The 17,063-nt window shown below is 50.2% G+C and overlaps 5 protein-coding genes across 5 annotated transcripts; 2 read left to right on the forward strand and 3 right to left on the reverse strand.

The window, feature by feature from the left end:
- Positions 1-207: 207 nt before the first annotated feature.
- Positions 208-3,308, reverse strand: N7446_010976 (MFS transporter). Its single transcript, XM_058519719.1, has 11 exons — positions 2,699-3,308; positions 2,534-2,643; positions 2,446-2,480; positions 2,147-2,391; positions 2,064-2,096; positions 1,925-2,011; positions 1,468-1,877; positions 1,307-1,418; positions 1,112-1,245; positions 863-935; positions 208-680 (listed from the first exon to the last, which is right to left on the reverse strand). Exons 1-11 carry the CDS (start codon positions 3,103-3,105, stop codon positions 614-616), a joined length of 1,713 nt encoding a protein of 570 aa, XP_058367243.1. The 5' UTR covers positions 3,106-3,308; the 3' UTR covers positions 208-613.
- A 542-nt stretch (positions 3,309-3,850) lies between these two features.
- Positions 3,851-5,651, reverse strand: N7446_010977 (kleisin alpha; the record flags this gene model as incomplete). The annotated part of the gene is made up of 2 exons (XM_058519720.1): positions 3,851-5,341; positions 5,388-5,651. The coding sequence occupies 2 exons, from the start codon at positions 5,649-5,651 to the stop codon at positions 3,851-3,853; spliced, it is 1,755 nt and encodes a 584-aa protein (XP_058367244.1).
- A 511-nt stretch (positions 5,652-6,162) lies between these two features.
- pmr1 (Ca(2+)/Mn(2+)-transporting P-type ATPase PMR1) lies at positions 6,163-9,694 on the forward strand (the record flags this gene model as incomplete). The annotated part of the gene is given in 4 exon segments (XM_058519721.1): positions 6,163-6,272; positions 6,328-6,528; positions 6,621-8,129; positions 8,147-9,694. 3 exon segments carry the CDS (start codon positions 6,421-6,423, stop codon positions 9,692-9,694), a joined length of 3,165 nt encoding a protein of 1,054 aa, XP_058367245.1. The 5' UTR covers positions 6,163-6,272; positions 6,328-6,420.
- Positions 9,695-12,524: 2,830 nt separating this feature from the next.
- N7446_010979 (ammonium transporter) lies at positions 12,525-14,293 on the forward strand (the record flags this gene model as incomplete). The annotated part of the gene is made up of 2 exons (XM_058519722.1): positions 12,525-12,636; positions 12,693-14,293. 2 exons carry the CDS (start codon positions 12,525-12,527, stop codon positions 14,291-14,293), a joined length of 1,713 nt encoding a protein of 570 aa, XP_058367246.1.
- A 907-nt stretch (positions 14,294-15,200) lies between these two features.
- N7446_010980 (uncharacterized protein) lies at positions 15,201-16,256 on the reverse strand (the record flags this gene model as incomplete). The annotated part of the gene is made up of 1 exon (XM_058519723.1): positions 15,201-16,256. One exon carries the CDS (start codon positions 16,254-16,256, stop codon positions 15,201-15,203), a length of 1,056 nt encoding a protein of 351 aa, XP_058367247.1.
- Positions 16,257-17,063: the final 807 nt, after the last annotated feature.

Below are 17,063 nucleotides of genomic sequence, written 5' to 3' on the forward strand. Positions count from 1 at the left end.
TGCCTGTGAAGGGAATCCAAGACCACATGATGCTCGTATCCTTCGCAACTGGCCCGATTGGGATAAATTGGAGTCTGGGCTAAGCTTGTAATGCAAATGCCTTGGTCGAGATGATCTATTTAGTCCTAGGGTATGAAGGAATGAGTATCAAAAGCGTAACAGTCTAGTCCATTATACTCTAGACAGATAGAAAGAGTATCGACAAAGGAAAGTACATCCTTGCTTCTCACACATGCATTTTCATTGTCCTCTGCATTACTTTTCCAACTGCAGGGCGGTACAGCAGCTGAAGGTGTTGGGTCTTCTACCTAGGATTACGGGCTAGCTGCTAACCCTTCTATCCCCAGTGGCCAACCCCTCAGCCCGAGAGCTTCCCAACATGTAGTCATGGGGCGCGAGGAAGTGCCCATGAGACAGATCCAGGCGAGACGGGCAAAGTGTTGAGGTGCAATGGCACCGAGGATGAACCTGTGCCTGCCCTCGTAAAAGGTGATTCAGCCAGCAACCAATCAGGATTGGGATTAAGTGTGTAGCAGAGAGCGGACTCTATCATCAGTTCGCCTTTCTTTCGCCGTTTCGAGGGTTTTGGTATTATTGTAGATGTGGATATTGATCACATCTGTGACGTTGCGAACCGGCTCTTCTTTCGGATCCGGCTGCCATACTTGTAAAAGATGTACCTGGCAGGGATGTTAGTACAAGGTTCATTCTACCCTTTCGATTGCCTGGCACATGCAGGCGAAATATCGAAATTCCATGCTTGGGGTAATATCACTCGTCCACGATGCAGGGGGAAAGTAAATAGATGGGTCATAGCGCAGCAGACAATTAGAGGGTAGTTCATAGTCGAATCAGCACTTACGGGAATGGGGCCATGACAAGGGTCAGGAACGCGAGCAAGGAAGTCGCCCAGTGATATCCCAGATTGTTATACACTGCGTGGCCGTTAGATATTACCCTTTTACTAAGACAGAGTTGTAGCGCTTAAGCATTGAACAAGAGCTCCCAAGCGGGCTGTTCAACGTAATACATCAACTCGCAGGTGGAACTGCATGCAAAGCACGGGTACTCAAGTCGTATCGCGACATGAAAGTATTGCAGGCAAACTTACTTTGGATTCCAAACAGAGGGAAAATACCTCCAAATGACGACCGAGTGAAGCTGTTCGCTGCCAGAGCGCTGGCGGCAAATGTCGGATATGCATCGACCAGGAATGTAAAGATACCTGAGTAGACCAGGATTGTCCTAGTAACACGAGTTAGTATCACAGGATCAGAAGTACGCAGATCAGGTGAGATTGATTTACCCTGCTCCAAAAACACCACTGCCAATGATGGGTGCAATCCAATGAACGTCAGGGTAGATCGTCCAAGCAAAGATGAACAGACCTATTGTGACCAAGGGTCCACCCAGGATGGCTTCCACGCTATCAGCCACTATTCTTAAGATCATCCGCGGGAAACTTACCTGGGGGTAGCCGCCACTCCGGTTGGAAGTCGTCGATCTTGTTCGAGGCTTTCTCATGGTTGCGCTCCAAGCGAATGTAGTTCCGGCGCCAAATTGGATCTGACAGAATGGCAAATACCATGCCAACGAACAGACCAAGGAAACACATACCGCGCTGCCAGATTTCCAGCCCATAGACGTTGGAAAAGACTAGCTGGAATGCTCCAAAAAAGAGGTACAGGATACCCAGCAGAATGGCCGAGAAGATACAAAGACACAGACACATTGGCTCCAACGTCAACAGAAGAATTGGGCGATACATAGATCGCACGACGGTCTGCGCCACGGTACGTTGTAGCTTTTCGATCGGAGCTTTCCATCGGTCGTCTCCGGTTTCCTTGCGGAGCTTTTGCGCCTTGCGCCTCAAAAGTCTAAACTTATCAGCACTTCGTTCGATGAATTCAGGGCTAGCACCTACACTGGGTGGTAGGTCTCCGGGACAAGGAAGATTATCGAGACTAATAAGGCACCGGTCCAAATCAGGAGCACATAGAATGTCCAACGCCTGTAAGTCATATTAGCTCCAACCGTTGCCGCAGATCAATCTGTAAACATACCATGTAGTGAAGGCATTGATGAAGCCGCCAACCCTGGAGACTGTTAGTTACGCTAATGGGATTGCAAACAGAGGTCAACTCACAGAGGACCGACTTCGGGTCCAACAAATGGACTCGCGGTATAAAGCATCATGGGGAAAGCAAGTTCATGGCGATCAAACATATCGCCCACAGTGCCACCAGCGACACTCAGGAATGCACTGCCTGACAGTCCATTGAAAAATCGAGAGACAAGCATTGTTGCGGTATTCTGCGCCACGGCACACGGAATCAGCCAGATGAGGAACAGCGAAAACGAAACTATATAGATGTTTCGTCGGCCATAGAACTGAATGCATAGGTCAGTTACTCAATACCCTCAAAAAAAGGAAATTAGACAAACCTCAGACAAGGGACTCAAGAACAGCGGGCCAATTCCTAAATCGAACCGTCAGCTCATACTTCAACAACCAACAAACAATACCACGAACCAAGACCCCAAATGAAAAACGACAACCCAAGAGTCGCAACCTCCTGCGAACACTTAAACTCATCCATCAACTGCGTATACGTCGTCGTATACATAGACGAGGTACAAGTCCTACCTCAAAATCAGCAATCAGCAGCACACCAGATATCAAAATCCAAAAACTCACACACAAAGCGAACCCATCGAAACAATCAAAGTAACCAGCCACCTCCGTGCAGTACTCATATTCCGTGGATTCAACGGATCGTTCTCATCCCAACCAACAGTATAGAAACCATCATCCTCCGCCACACCGGCCTCGTCAGCCTCGACATCATTCCCACCAATACTAACACCATCATTAAGCGACCAGCTGCGCTCAAGCGATTTAGACGCATTAGATTTCTGTTTCTGTAAAGGGGCACCGCGTTTCTCGTGCATTGCTGCACCGGTAATCGGAGCGAAGGTCATGTCTTCAGAATTGGTGCGGTTTATTTCATCGCTTTTGTCGCTGGATTGTCTTCCCGAGTCCATTTTGATTGTTTTCTCTTCTGAAGTTGAAGAGCGAGGCGGGTTTGTACTCGACGGGGACATCGTGGAACAAACGGGCCTGGGTCGTTAAGATGAGCTCATCGGTGATATGCGCGCAAATTGGGGATGTTCTGCCTAAATAGATGGAATAAATGGCGAGGCTGCGCGCCTGAGTCACTGTCGTGGTCAATGTGCCCAGGTGTATAGCCCAGGGGAGAGAATATTTCTAATCGGAGATAGAGAAGTGGCCGAGCTGATCAATCACGGCATTCTAGCCGTGAAGCTACGGAGGTGAAATTCCGGGTTTTTCTCGGAAAAGCCGACTGAGAGAAAAACCGAGTGATATCATTCCTACCCTTTGATCTATACGGGGTGTTTTTATTTACTTATTTTTTTTTTTAGTTTAATTTTTACAAAGTGATCAATTCACTACATACTGTATGGAGATCAACAATATGCGCCAAGACAAAAACTTTGACACACGTGGTTGAGATAACGGGCAATTCTCCGATACCGCGGTCCACTTCTACATTGGGACAACGGAATATCAGTCAATAGAGATGTAGAGATATTGATATTGATATGTTCAATTAAGCTATTCAAAACGCACAAAATCATATCGTCGCTCCAATGGATCAATCGTCCATACCAAAAACTATCCAAAAGACCCCGTTCTCCTGCCCAAAACACCTGATAGTCAATGCTATCCCCAAAGTCAATAACCAGATAACCCGTGAGCCATGCCAAAAGTGAACTATACAAAGAGAATGCACCGGTAAATCCCAGAAATTTTGGTCAGAGGATTGCTTTACAGAGCCTGGCTCAGCTGGCTCATAGCACCAGCCGCGTTCTCCTCAGCCCAGGAGCCCCAGAGGTTCTGCTTGCCACGGATGGCGAGAGGACCACCAATAGACTTGGAGCCCTGGTCAACATTGACGGCATCCTTGGTGGCCAGAACCAAGACTTCGAAGAACATCTTGGTGGCATCGGCCTTACTAGAACGCTGCTCGGGGAGCAGGTCCTGGAACATCACACTCTTGTTCTGCGAGATCTCGGCATCACCGAGTTTCTCGCGGAGGATGTGTACAGCGTGCTTGGTACCCATGGAGACCGGCTCGGTGTCAATGGGGTGGGCGATGGTGTCGTCCAACTCCTCGAGCTGGTTCATGTTTTCATCGTCACTCAAGTGGAGGTCCTGGTGACCATCATCGCCAGGGAACTCGATCTCGGAGCGCTGGTTGAGAGTAGTGTCGACAGCAATACCCTCATCAACGGGGACAATAGCTTCGTCCTCGCCAAGTTCGAGAGCAGGAACATCGGCGCCAGCCACCTCCATGTCAGAGATGCCACTGTCACGCTTGCGCTTCAGCTCACCAGCCTTCTTGACCGAGTCCAAAGACAGCAATCCACGCAGCTCAGGAGCCCATCCACGACCACGGTCCTCGCCGAACACACTAGACACAAAGTTGCCATTTTGCTGGCGGGTCATAAGAGCGAGAAGAACGGGGTCGCGAGGCAAGAAAGAAGCAGGCTTCATGATGGCGGAGCGGTCATTTTGCTGTTCTCTGATATCTTTGGTAGAAATGGCAACCGAACTGTCCAGTTCCATAAACTTCTGGCGCTTGGCGCGTTGAGCGTGCTCGGTAGTAACGACCTCGGGGGTGGCAGTATCACGGTTGAACTCTTCTTCCAGCTGGTTCATCTGGTCAGAGCCAGCATCCGAAAGAGGGCTTTCCGAGTCACGTTCAAATCGACTTTCGGTAGCGCGTGGGGTCTCGCCACCGAAGTCGTTATCATCAGCAAGGTCCATTCCACCATCTGGGAGTAGATCGTTCAAATTGTTGTGGCCATCATCGAGATCCATCTTATCGAGGCCATCATCCTCTCCGATGTCAAGGTCCAAATCGGCGCCGTCGTTGAATTTGCCGGCGTCGCTGAAAAGATCCTCCTCCACAGGACGGGGAGCAGGGGCGTCTCGACCAACTTCCATAGTCGGGTCGTTTCCAAGAGGCAGTTCATCCTCACCAAAGTCAAGGTCAACCAGGGAGGGGTCTTCAAGGCGTGCGGGTTCCTGAGAAACAGAACGGCGGAAGCTGCTGTCGGGAAGGAGTTGGCTACCTCCAAAGTCCATCGCACCAGGCCGTTTGGCAGCAGGCTCCAGGTCGAGGGTTTGCGGGAAGAGCAGAGACGTATCGAGGTTGGTGAAGAGATCAGATTCAGTAAGCACATCGGGAAGGGTGATGCCACCCGGCGCGACAACAGTAGATGTCAAGTCATTGTTGTTTGTGAGGCGGAAGGCCTAATATAAAATTAGAATTACCCGTGAAGTGCGTCGAGGAACATACCATCTTAATTTTCATCAACGCTTCATTGCAATCATCAAGGAGGTATCGAGCCTTGCGGCTGTAAATGCGAACGACACCCAAAAGCAACTGTCCGCTCAATCGCAGCGCCATAGGGGCCTGGCCCTGGTCGACAATGGCATTGACACTGCTCTCAATATCGGACTGCAGGATGTGCGACTTGGAGAGTTTGCGTTCGATATTCGCCGACAACCAAACGCGAGCCAGCGGCCCGGTTTTTGACAGGAGAGTCTCGGAATAGAACATGGTGTGCGTCGCACTGAGATACTATACAGAAATAAAAAGTGGTTCACCAAGCCCAAAGGAGCAGAGCCCGCCCGGCGCGGGGATAAGGCGTAACAGGGTGACGCGCTGGACCGGGAAAACAATTGACACGAGCGATGACACGCACGCAGTTTCAGGTGAAATGAATAGAGATACAATCAAGAAAGTAGTAAATCACCAAGTCGCGTGAAACGACATCGAAGTCAAGAATAGGAGGGGCGCGCGAGGGATAACTTGAGTTGGCAGAGAAACCAAGAGGAACGAGAGATGCGCGTGGGAATCAGGCGTGAACGGATTCCTGCTGACTCAGGAATTGAGGGGGCTGGAATGTGGTCATGTGATATAGATCACGTGGGTGTTTCGGGCATTAGTCATTGCCTCACGCTAGTCTTCATATGGACATCGGACTAACTACTCATCCGGTACAACTAAGCCGCAACGGGTAAAGCATCAGCATGGCCTTGGCCTGTTTGGAGAGGACTCCATGCTGTGACCTAGTCTTTTTGCGATTTGGTTTTCAGCAAACGGCTCATCTGGCAGCTACTTGGATTTTTGTGCCCTATACTGTTAGTCCCCTGTCGTTACACTTGCGCCTCCACTCTTGTTGGTCTCCTGTTGGAAGCTGCTGCCAGATCACATCTAACGTGGCCTGCCGCAGAACCAATTCTCATCGAGACGGGATGAGAACCAATTTCCGACATACCTAAAGCGCTATCTGATCTCTTGTCTTTCATATTACAAAGCATGAGAAATGTCAAGGTCAGCGACGCCTTCATTACCTTTGCATAATGCATCGAACGACTCCTTACGACCTCCCTCAACCAACCCTATGAGTGGCCGGCCAAATGCTCCGTCATCGGTGAGTATGCAGTAACATCCTCTGCGTGACATCTATCTCTGGCATTGCTTGTTGCCATTGCACAATTGCTAACGAATGGTCTCCTTCCCCAGACCTCCACCTCAACATATTCGTTGCTCGAGCCTCATGAAACCGCCAAGCGACTACGGACTTCCCTTTTACACGGCCTAACCCCCGCTGAGGCAGAGGTCCGGTTGGCATGCGATGGACCAAATGAGCTTCCCCACGAAGAGCCAGAACCCCTCTGGCTGCGGTTTTTTAAACAGTTCAAGGAGACGCTCATCCTTCTCCTGCTCGCCTCTGCTGGTATATCATTCTTGATGGGAAACCTCGACGATGCCATCAGTATTACGCTCGCGGTGACAATCGTTGTAACAGTTGGCTTTGTACAAGAGTACCGGTCGGAGAAGTCCTTGGAGGCATTGAGCCGCTTGGTCCCCCATTATGCTCATTTGATCCGCCATCTGCCTACTGCAACCTACGCGGGAGCTGAAAATGGCGGTTCTCCAATACCGGACTCCGGAGAGGAGCTGCAGGAAATCCGAAGCCAGAGTCCAGGTACGGCGAGTGCCGCCATCAAGGCGTCTTCGACCGTTCCCGCGACCGAGCTGGTGCCCGGAGACCTTGTCCTTTTCACTACTGGAGATCGCATCCCCGCCGATATTCGAATCACTGCTGCTACGCACTTGAGCATCGACGAATCGAACTTGACCGGCGAGAACGAACCTGTGTCGAAGTATGCGGAAGCTCTGCGCACTAAATTTAACGGGGCTGCCCCAGCAACGAGTGCAGCAAACCCGCCTCGCTCCCCATTCTACGATGCACCGGCTACCGGGGCTGTTGGCGCTGACATTCGGCTGAATGAGCAGCACAACATTGCGTTCATGGGCACATTGGTTCGCTCAGGCTACGGTCAGGGTATCGTTATCTCGACAGGCGCGAAAACAGAGTTTGGCAGTATCTCGATTTCATTGCAAGAGATTGAAAGTCCTCGAACACCGTTGCAACTGTCTATGGATCGCTTGGGTCAGGAACTGAGTTACATCTCTTTCGGTGTCATTGGATTGATTGTGGTGATTGGTCTCTTGCAGGGTCGCAAGCTACTCGAAATGTTCACTATTGGCGTTTCGCTTGCAGTTGCAGCCATTCCCGAGGGATTGCCTATCATTGTTACTGTTACCCTGGCTCTTGGAGTTTTGCGCATGGCTAAGAGAGGAGCTATCATGCGGAGGCTCCCTAGTGTTGAAACCCTTGGTTCTGTCAATGTCGTCTGCTCTGACAAAACCGGCACTCTCACTCTCAACCACATGACTGTAACCAAGATGTGGCATTTCGACTGCGCGGAGCCATTCGACATGCACAAAGACACAGCCTCGGTGGTGACTCCTGGCCCAGCAGCGCGAACCATCCTTCGCGTGGGTAATATTGCCAACAACTCGCGGTTATCGCGAATTCATGCCAACTCTCCAGCTAGCGCATCGTCTGCGGCAGTGCTTTCATCTACTGTGGACAGTGACTCAGCTGCCGCCAAGAGTAGATGGGTGGGCCAACCCACCGACGTGGCTATTCTGGATTTACTAGACACGTTGGGAGAGGATGATGTGCGTGATCGTATCAGTGCTCGCATTCACGAAACCCCTTCAGTTCTGAGCGTAAATGGATGGGTGTGATTATTGGTAGCTCTGGTGAATCATATGGCAGCTCTCATGTTGCCTATATTAAGGGTGCTCTCGAACAGGTCCTGGCACGCTCGGATACTTACCTTACAAAGGATGGCCGTGAGGTCATTCTGGATGAACCCCGGCGCAAAATCATTCGTGACGCAGCAGAAAGCATGGCAGCGGAGGGCCTCAGAGTCCTCGCGTTCGCCAGTGGGGCGGTGCGAGACACCTCCAGAGGTAGCAGAAGCTTCGGTAGCCGTTCCGGTACACCTACGTTGAAGCCCAGCCCCAGCGATGAGGATGATCGATACAACGGCTTGGTCTTTGCCGGATTGGCCGGTATGAACGATCCCCCGCGCAAGGATGTCCACAAATCCATTCGACGATTGATGTCCGGCGGTGTCAGAATCATCATGATTACTGGTGACGCTGAGACAACCGCTGTGGCCATTGCGACCAAGTTGGGCATGCCAATCAACAAGAACGCACGTTCTGTCATCCGAGGTGATGAACTTGACCGCATGACTGCTGCTGAACTTTCCCAAGCGATCTCAACCGTCTCCATCTTCGCCCGTACGAGCCCTGATCACAAGATGAAGATTGTGCATGCACTTCAATCTCGCGGCGATGTGGTTGCCATGACTGGTGACGGTGTCAACGATGCGCCCGCTCTCAAGAAGGCCGATATTGGTATCTCCATGGGCAAGCTTGGCACCGATGTTGCCAAGGAAGCAGCGGACATGATTCTTACAGATGATGATTTCTCGACCATCCTTCGGGCGATCGAGCAGGGCAAGGGCATCTTCTATAACATTCAGAACTTCATTACGTTCCAGCTTAGCACCAGTGTGGCTGCACTCAGTCTCGTACTGCTGAGCACCACTCTTGGGTTCAAGAATCCGCTGAACGCCATGCAGATCTTGTGGATCAATATTCTCATGGATGGCCCACCCGCCCAGTCCCTCGGAGTCGAACCCGTCGACCCAACAATCATGAACCGCCCACCCAGACCCAAGACAGCCCGCGTCCTCACAAGACCTCTGATACAACGAGTCCTCACCTCAGCCATGGTAATCATGATCGGAACATTATCAATCTACATCCACGAAATGGGCGACATCGACGACGGCTCACCAGTCGACAAGCGCTCCCGCATCGTAACAGCCCACGATACAACCATGACATTCACCTGCTTTGTCCTCTTCGACATGTTCAACGCTCTAACCTGCCGCAGCGAAGGTAAATCCATCCTCCGCGGCGAAATGCCCCTCTTCGGAAACAAGATGTTCAACTACGCCGTTCTCGGCTCCCTGGCCGGCCAGGCCTGCGTCATCTACCTGCCTTTCCTGCAGCGAATTTTCCAGACGGAACCTCTTGCCTTTGGGTCGCTGGTTAAGCTTGTTTGCATTACTAGTTCTGTGTTCTGGGTTGATGAGGGTCGCAAGTACTTGCATGCTATCCGTCGTCGTCGTGGTGTGGGCTCTGGGTATAGTGTCAATGTTTAATGTGGTGATGTATGTTTGGATGGTTTGGATTGCCTGTCACGGCCATAGATCTGTTCTTGGGGCAGGCATATGTAGTTTACCATATTTTGATTGATATCCCTATATACATAATAGAGTACTGTTGCAGTGCATTTCTTTCAGTGGTCTTTTGGATATACAATGTACTTACCTAGCACGGCGAAAGGTTAAGCTTGATATAAGTCTTTGGTAACGTTTCCAGAGAGCTCGGGGAAGAGCAGCGGCCCACTAGCTCTACTTCACCTATAAACTTGCCCCCAGAAATAAAAAGACCTTGAGCATGTAGTAATGATGTGTTTCAAACAAAATTGAAGTATATGCGAGCCAATATGTTGAAATTACACGATTAATGACGCTACGGAAGCATGTATGTCAAGGCCAACGAGGTGGTTTAGGTCTGATCTCTCTCTCATGAGAGAGAGATCCTATTTAATGAGAAGCATTTCTCCTGAACTATACTCTACATGGTAGGTCAATGCTGATCATGAGCTTCATGCTTGGCGAAGTAGGCATTTCATGCCTGGAGATGCCTGGAGATGCCATGAATCTCAACACAATATTACTTGATCAACTAAGACACGCACTCGCCCTGGGTATATATATATATATGTTTCTCAATGCCGTACACAACACACTCTCCTTAGCCTGTACATAACAAGCTCACCTCATTTTACACTTTACACCAAACCATTCATCTCCTGCCGTCGGGTAGTACCTTTACTGCAGAGGAACGAACTCGTCATACAGAGTGTAACCTCCCCGTATAGATACAAAAAACGCGTGCAAGTAGCATGTTAAGCTTAACAAAGAGTTTGCAAGGAAACATTGTGTGACTAGAGTATGCATGAAATTCCTGATTAATCTACAATTAACAAAAGAAGAAGAAAATCACAGTCAGCTCCTTACCTGTGTGAAAAATATAGGGTAAGGCCAAAAAAGAATTGACCGACGCAGGGGTCGAACCTGCAATCTCTTGATTCGTAGTCAAGCGCCTTGCCATTGGGCCAGCCGGCCTAGTTGTTATAACATCAGCCCACTAATGCCATAAGAGTAAGAAGCATGGTGTAAGCTAGACCAACTCAGCTTTGTTCCTCACCGAGCAGCTACCTATGATCCAGCATGCTCTTTTACATGATCTACAATAATCATGGAATATATAGTGTAATTTCTGAATGGGTTGAAGTTTTCGGGTATTTCTTTTGCTTCGATTTTAGAGTTGCCGCCCAAAGTCAGAATAGTTCGTTCCAAGGATATATTTAGCCTCAAGACACCACATGTATGTCGACGGTTACGCCACCCGTACCCCCCAGGACCGAGTATTAATATGTACTTCCATTGTTATTCAGAGTCCACATGGATCGGACCAAAACAAAAACTAGAAAAAACTAGAAGAACTAGAGAACCGAAATGGCTATTTTTATGTACGGTCGAATGGTTCTCGACCCAGAGGCTGAAGCTGAAGATCCAGTTCCGCGGGGGCGGATCGCTGACCCTAGCGCAAGTCGAGGTGACACTACTGCAGAGTAATTTGGTGTCAAAATTAGCGGAATGTTTCTATCACATTCCGGTCAGCAACGGTCAACAATGACGAACAAATCCGGTCGAAACCAGCCATATTTACTCCGTACATATGGTCTGAAATTCGAGTCTTTGTTACAGTATAGATAGGGTAGATACTCCGGTGCCGGTGCCCAGCCCGAACTCGGGCAAAGACTCGGGATCGGGATATTTCGGGATGGGAAGGCAAAACGACCTTATCTGCCGCCAATCGTTGACTCGCCTCCATATCGCCGCGCTAGTTCAGATGCAGCAAGGCTTGGCGTCCAGCGGGACCCACTTGGTACCAGTGGCAACAGCTGCTTTATCTGTAGCCAATGGGAGGACAGAGATTCCAGCATCAATCGTCCAATTGCTGGTGGCGGATAGAGATTCGAGGTCGAATGTCCGCGTTGGGAGATAAGTGCCTCTATACTCCGTACGCCCCCGTGTACAGCCGTTAAGGACTCGAGGGTAGAGAAGGGTACCTGCAGATGATTAGTAGGGCAGATAAGCTATCTACTGTATATGAATCTTCAAGCATATATACTTAGGTAGACCCTCCAGGGCTATAACCTTTGAAGACTGGAGAATCCACTCCCCTGGAACTGCCCCAGGAACTCTTCCCCGGAGTGTTAAGTCACTGCCGAGAAGGCAGGGTCACCGGAGTGATCGATTGGGCAAGTCATCATACGAGACCAAGAACTACCGGCCAAGGCAAGGCTATCATTCTCGGGAATTACCACTGCAATACGAAGACTCGCCACGTTTCTACACCAATTCGGCCGCTGAAACCGAGATGAGCCCATTTCCTTTCACTAAGAATACAGTACTTACAAGCATGCAAACATACATATACAAGGGAGTGGAAGGGAAGAAGGGATCATCAAGGCGGTGATTGGTCGTGTGGACTGATTATCCCATTGCTATTGTCACAATCTCTGCCAACACCATTTTTCCGACTTTCTCCTTCTAACCGCGCCGTGCGCCTTTTCCCTATAGTTTATACTTCAATCTAACTCTTTGATTTGCCTAATTCTCTCTATCTCTCTTCTTTCCTTTCTTTTTCTGATTTGATTACGGTGAATTATTCGATACGATTTCAGAGTGGAGACGGTCGATCCGACTTATCGCTGAACTTTACGGGCTCTCCACGCAACCAGAATTCCTTATAACCCGTGGCGAACTTTTCCTTCCTACCTTTAACCAACCTCTCCCCTCTCTCTTTACACACTGCCGTCTCTCACCGATTCAGCGTGAGACTCCAGAGCTCACGATGTCGTTCAACGGGAAAGCTCCATACGCCCCCGACTACGCGTCTTACAACTGGGTTGGCGCTCCCGCAAACTATGAGCTCTCGACCAACACAGACTTGGGCGGTGATTCCCGTATGCAACTCCTGTGATTCCCAGCCAGCTCCTTTCTAACCACATATTTTGCGTAGGCATTGAAAATGTGAACAAATGGTTCCAATCCGGTGACCAGGCCTACATCATCGTGGCCTCGGCCATGGTCATGGTCATGATTCCCGGTCTCGGCTTCTTGTACTCCGGATTGGCTCGCAGAAAGTCTGCTCTCAGTATGATTTGGGCCTGTATGGCATCCTTTTCTGTGGTGACTTTCCAGTGGTACTTCTGGGGTTACTCACTGGCCTTCTCGCCGACCGCTACCAATGGATATATCGGCAACCTCCGCAACTTTGGTTTGATGAAGACTCTGGCTGATCCCAGTCCCGGTTCGCCATTGGTGCCGAACTTGCTATACGCATTCTACCAGATGCAATTCTGTGGTGTTACAGCTGCAATTGTCATGGGAGCTGTGGCTGAACGCGGTCGCCTTCTTCCCGCTATGGTTTTCACCTTCATCTGGGCCACGATCGTCTACTGCCCCCTGGCCTGCTGGGCCTGGAACGTCAACGGGTGGGCCTTTAAATACGGCGTGATGGACTACGCCGGTGGTGGCCCCGTCGAAATCGGATCCGGATTCACAGCTCTGGCCTACTCGATGGTCCTCGGTCGCCGACAGGAACGCATGATGCTCAACTTCCGCCCTCACAACGTCTCGCTCATCCTCCTCGGAACGGTTTTCCTCTGGTTCGGCTGGCTCGGATTCAACGGCGGTTCTTCGTTCGGTGCCAACCTGCGTGCCACCATGGCCTCCTGGAACACTAACCTGACCGCCGCCTTTGCGGCCATCACCTGGGTTTTGCTCGATTGGCGCCTGGCCCGCAAGTGGTCGATGGTCGGCTGGTGTTCCGGAACCATTTCGGGATTGGTAGCAGCAACCCCAGCCTCTGGATTCATCTCACCCTGGGCCAGCGTGATCCTCGGCGTGGTCACTGGCATCGTCTGCAATTACTCCACCAAGATCAAGTACTGGATCCGCATCGACGACTCGATGGATGTGTTGGCTGAGCACGGTATCGCCGGAATCGTCGGTCTAATCTTCAACGCCCTCTTCGGCGACGACGCCATCGTCGGCCTGGACGGCGTCAACACCGGCACCGGTGTCGGCGGCTGGGTCATCCACAACTACAAGCAGCTCTACATCCAGATCGCGTACATCGTCGCGACAGCCTCCTACGCGTTCGTCATGTCCGCCATCATCGCCTACGGCATCAACGCCATCCCCGGTCTGAACCTGCGCGCCAGCGAGGAAGCCGAACTCCTCGGTATGGACGACGATCAGCTGGGCGAGTTCGCCTACGACTACGTCGAGGTTCGCCGCGACTATCTCGCCTGGACACCCCAGAACCACGACCAGCTCGCAGACGGCCACCAGGTCCCCGCCGCCCAGCGCTACGGTATTGGCGAGCACAGTGAGATGATGCTCGGCAGCCCGCCGCGCGAGATGATGCTCGATGGACACTCGCCCAACGGCGAGATCAGCCACAGCAGCCGCGGCGGTAGCGAGGGTGACATGGCCATGCATGAAGTCAAGGTTGCGCCTGCTCCTCGCCAGGTTGCTGAGCAGCATCCTCCTGACACGAACCCAACCGGGGAAGTTCCCGTGTTGAGACCGGTCGATGAGAAGACAGAGAATTAATCAGTTCGTTTCTGTCGAATCTCTTCTTATTTGGCTTTGTTCCAAATCGCCATTACATTCAGCATCTTTTGTTCTCTTCGTTTGTTCATTCGATATCCCTTGAGCGTGTTTTCTTTCTGCGGTTAAAAGCCTGGGGCTTTTACTTTATTCCGATTTTGTCCTCGACACACTACATCTTACTACTATCACCACACGTCTATACCCCGACCTCACCTTTACCCATTACTCAACGACCTCATCCATCTTTACCCCTACAACTACAACCACATGCAATACCTCCCAACCGTGATTACACCTGTTTCCTTGGGAAAAGCAACTCGATTTTTTGGTTTAATTGGCCTGGCGTTCTATTGTTTTTGGGCTTTGGGATATTAAACTAGGTTGGATCTGTACATAAACTGCTACTTTGTGTAAGCGTGAGCTTGGAGACATTTATTTATTACTCTTACACTACAATGCCGAAATGCCTCTTCCTTTTTACCCAAACATTAGTCCTAACGTCACGCATACAAGCTCCGTTCTCTAACATGATGACCGTCACGTGTTCGCTCCAGATGTACTTATGGACTCTCCCCCATACAAACTCAGCTAGTTCATCATCTATTGCTACATTGCTTCATACTTAAGATCCTTTCTATCGTTCATATTCCTTTGACAGGTATACCCAAAAATTTACTATCGTTAACCGAGATCCTAACTAAATGCTGTGTTGAGACCAGTGGAAACAGAAACATCAACCGTCCACCGAGACATAAAAGCGCGCATGCATTGAGTCCAAGATTTGTGACCCTCCACATCAATCGGCCAAACAACCCTCATGAGAACGCGTCCAACAAATGAGAATGAAAGCCAGGTACTCTAAAATGTTGGTCCCTTCCACTTCGCCAACGAATGCCAGTCACAGTCCTTACTCAACCCGCTCGACGAAAAAGTGATCCAATCCTGGCGATTTGCTCAGAGGCAAGAAAGGATTGAGGACATGATTGCAAAGATTATCGACCCTAATCCACACGCCCTTATACTGACTTTTCTGTTCTTGATATTCTTTCAAAGTATCAATGATAGAGTGGTGTCTGCAATGGTGAAGTTGATCAGGCCAGGCGCCACGATTCAGCATCGTGTTGCACTGTATCAGCCACTTGTTCCGACTTCCGTCTGAGTTGGTCGTCTCAAAGGTTCTGCCATTATAGCCAGGGCATAGCTGGTTGCGGCCAATCTTTGCCAGTTCTTGAGATAGATCATCTGGCCTCTCAGGCTTGGTTTCGGTCTGCTGTTGAAGTTGGACCTTCTCTTTGTCGCATTTCTCTTGGGCGTCCTTCTCACACTGTGACTTGACCTTTTGTTCAAGTTCGCCCTTCTCTTTGCTGCATTTCTCTTGGGCGTCTTTTTCGCACTGTGACTTGAGCTTCTGTTCGAGCTCGGTCTTCTCTTTGCTGCATTTCTCCAAGGAGCTCTTCTCAAGGTCTGCTTTTTCCTTGCCGCACTTCAGCTGCTCTTCGTTCTTGCATTGTGTCGCAGCCTCATCAACTTTCTGCTCACAGTCCGCGGACGGCGGACTGACCAGATCGATCGTCTCACTAGTCTTTTCAAGGACCAAATACCCAGAAGTGGATCCCAAGCTGAAGTCCTTGACAGTCGTCAAGAAACATTTGCGTCTGCTACTCCAGAATGTACTGGCCGAACAGCTAGAGTCCTTGATACAGAGCTGCGCACATTCTCTCGCGCTGACTGCAGGCAACGCAGATGCACCTGTAGGGTTCGCCCATTTCGCGCATGTGTATTGAAACTTCACGCCATCGACGAACTCCTCTCCTGATGAAGTGCCGGAGCAGCATGCCTTGTAGCTCGCTGGCCCAGAGGCACTTGACGACAAGCAGCCGGCGCCGGTAGAGAGAGGGATCTGGGCGGCGTACGCGCCAGTTACGCCCAGGAGAGGGAGAAGCAGGTGTGGCTGAATAATCATGATTGTTTAATGAAAACGAATCAAGAAGGAAAGGAGGTGAAGAAGATGGGTGTTGTGAATACAGACGACCCTAGGAGATGGAATATCAGGAAGAATATTAAGATGATGGAATCGACTGAATTTATACAACAAACTGTCTTCTATAAAGGGCTTACTGCCAGGAGGTAGGCAACCTTGTGTCTACGCAGTACAGAGTGCATATGGCAGTTGGAGCTGAGCCGACAAGGGAAGAAGAGATCTGCGTTGAGAGACAATATGGCGCATCACTATGGGTCAGAGCTGAGTCGACAAAGGAAAAAGATCTGCGTTGAAGGATCGGTGTGATACATCACTACGGGTAAGAGATCTGTGCTGAAAGACACGATGATGATCACTACTGGGCAGAGGACTAGCATGATCGTCTCGGCTAGGCTAAGTTAAGAGATTCGGATCGTTCCGTCGTTCCGTCCCGGCTCCGCAACGAATTTAGTAGCGTCTAACATTATTAAATTATTACATGTATTCTGCTCTCACACATTGACAATATACTACCTGTTTGAAGATTCCAGATAAACATGCATACAAATACCAAGGGATTCCCAGGCTATGGTTCGTATGCGTCAGATAACTTCGCTTAGGATTGCCATGTGTAGAGATCGGCAGCGTGCATGAACGGAGGTCCGAACTATAACCCCGCTGCCTAATGGCAATCTATTGCACTAGTAAGGAGTTCGTGTCATGGGCTTGTCAATGCACCGCGTCTAGCGTCCACCTAGCGTCCACTGCGCAGAGCGTCATAGATCTTTCTCATATTCTTTTGCTTTCCAA

The sequence above is a fragment of the Penicillium canescens genome, assembly GCF_028828765.1.
Source record: "Penicillium canescens strain IBT 15451 chromosome Unknown utg000008l_segment0_segment0, whole genome shotgun sequence".
NCBI lineage: Eukaryota > Fungi > Ascomycota > Eurotiomycetes > Eurotiales > Aspergillaceae > Penicillium > Penicillium canescens.

Bases quoted from the DNA above. Each gene is read 5' to 3' on its own strand.
- N7446_010976 (XM_058519719.1), bottom strand. From the start codon at position 3,105: ATGTCCCCGTCGAGTACAAACCCGCCTCGCTCTTCAACTTCAGAAGAG. The intron at 1,878-1,924 runs GTAGGTGCTAGC...TGATAAGTTTAG, and splicing joins CCGGAGACCTACCACCCAGT to ACTTTTGAGGCGCAAGGCGC. The intron at 936-1,111 runs GTAAGTTTGCCT...ACGGCCACGCAG, and splicing joins CCCTCTGTTTGGAATCCAAA to TGTATAACAATCTGGGATAT.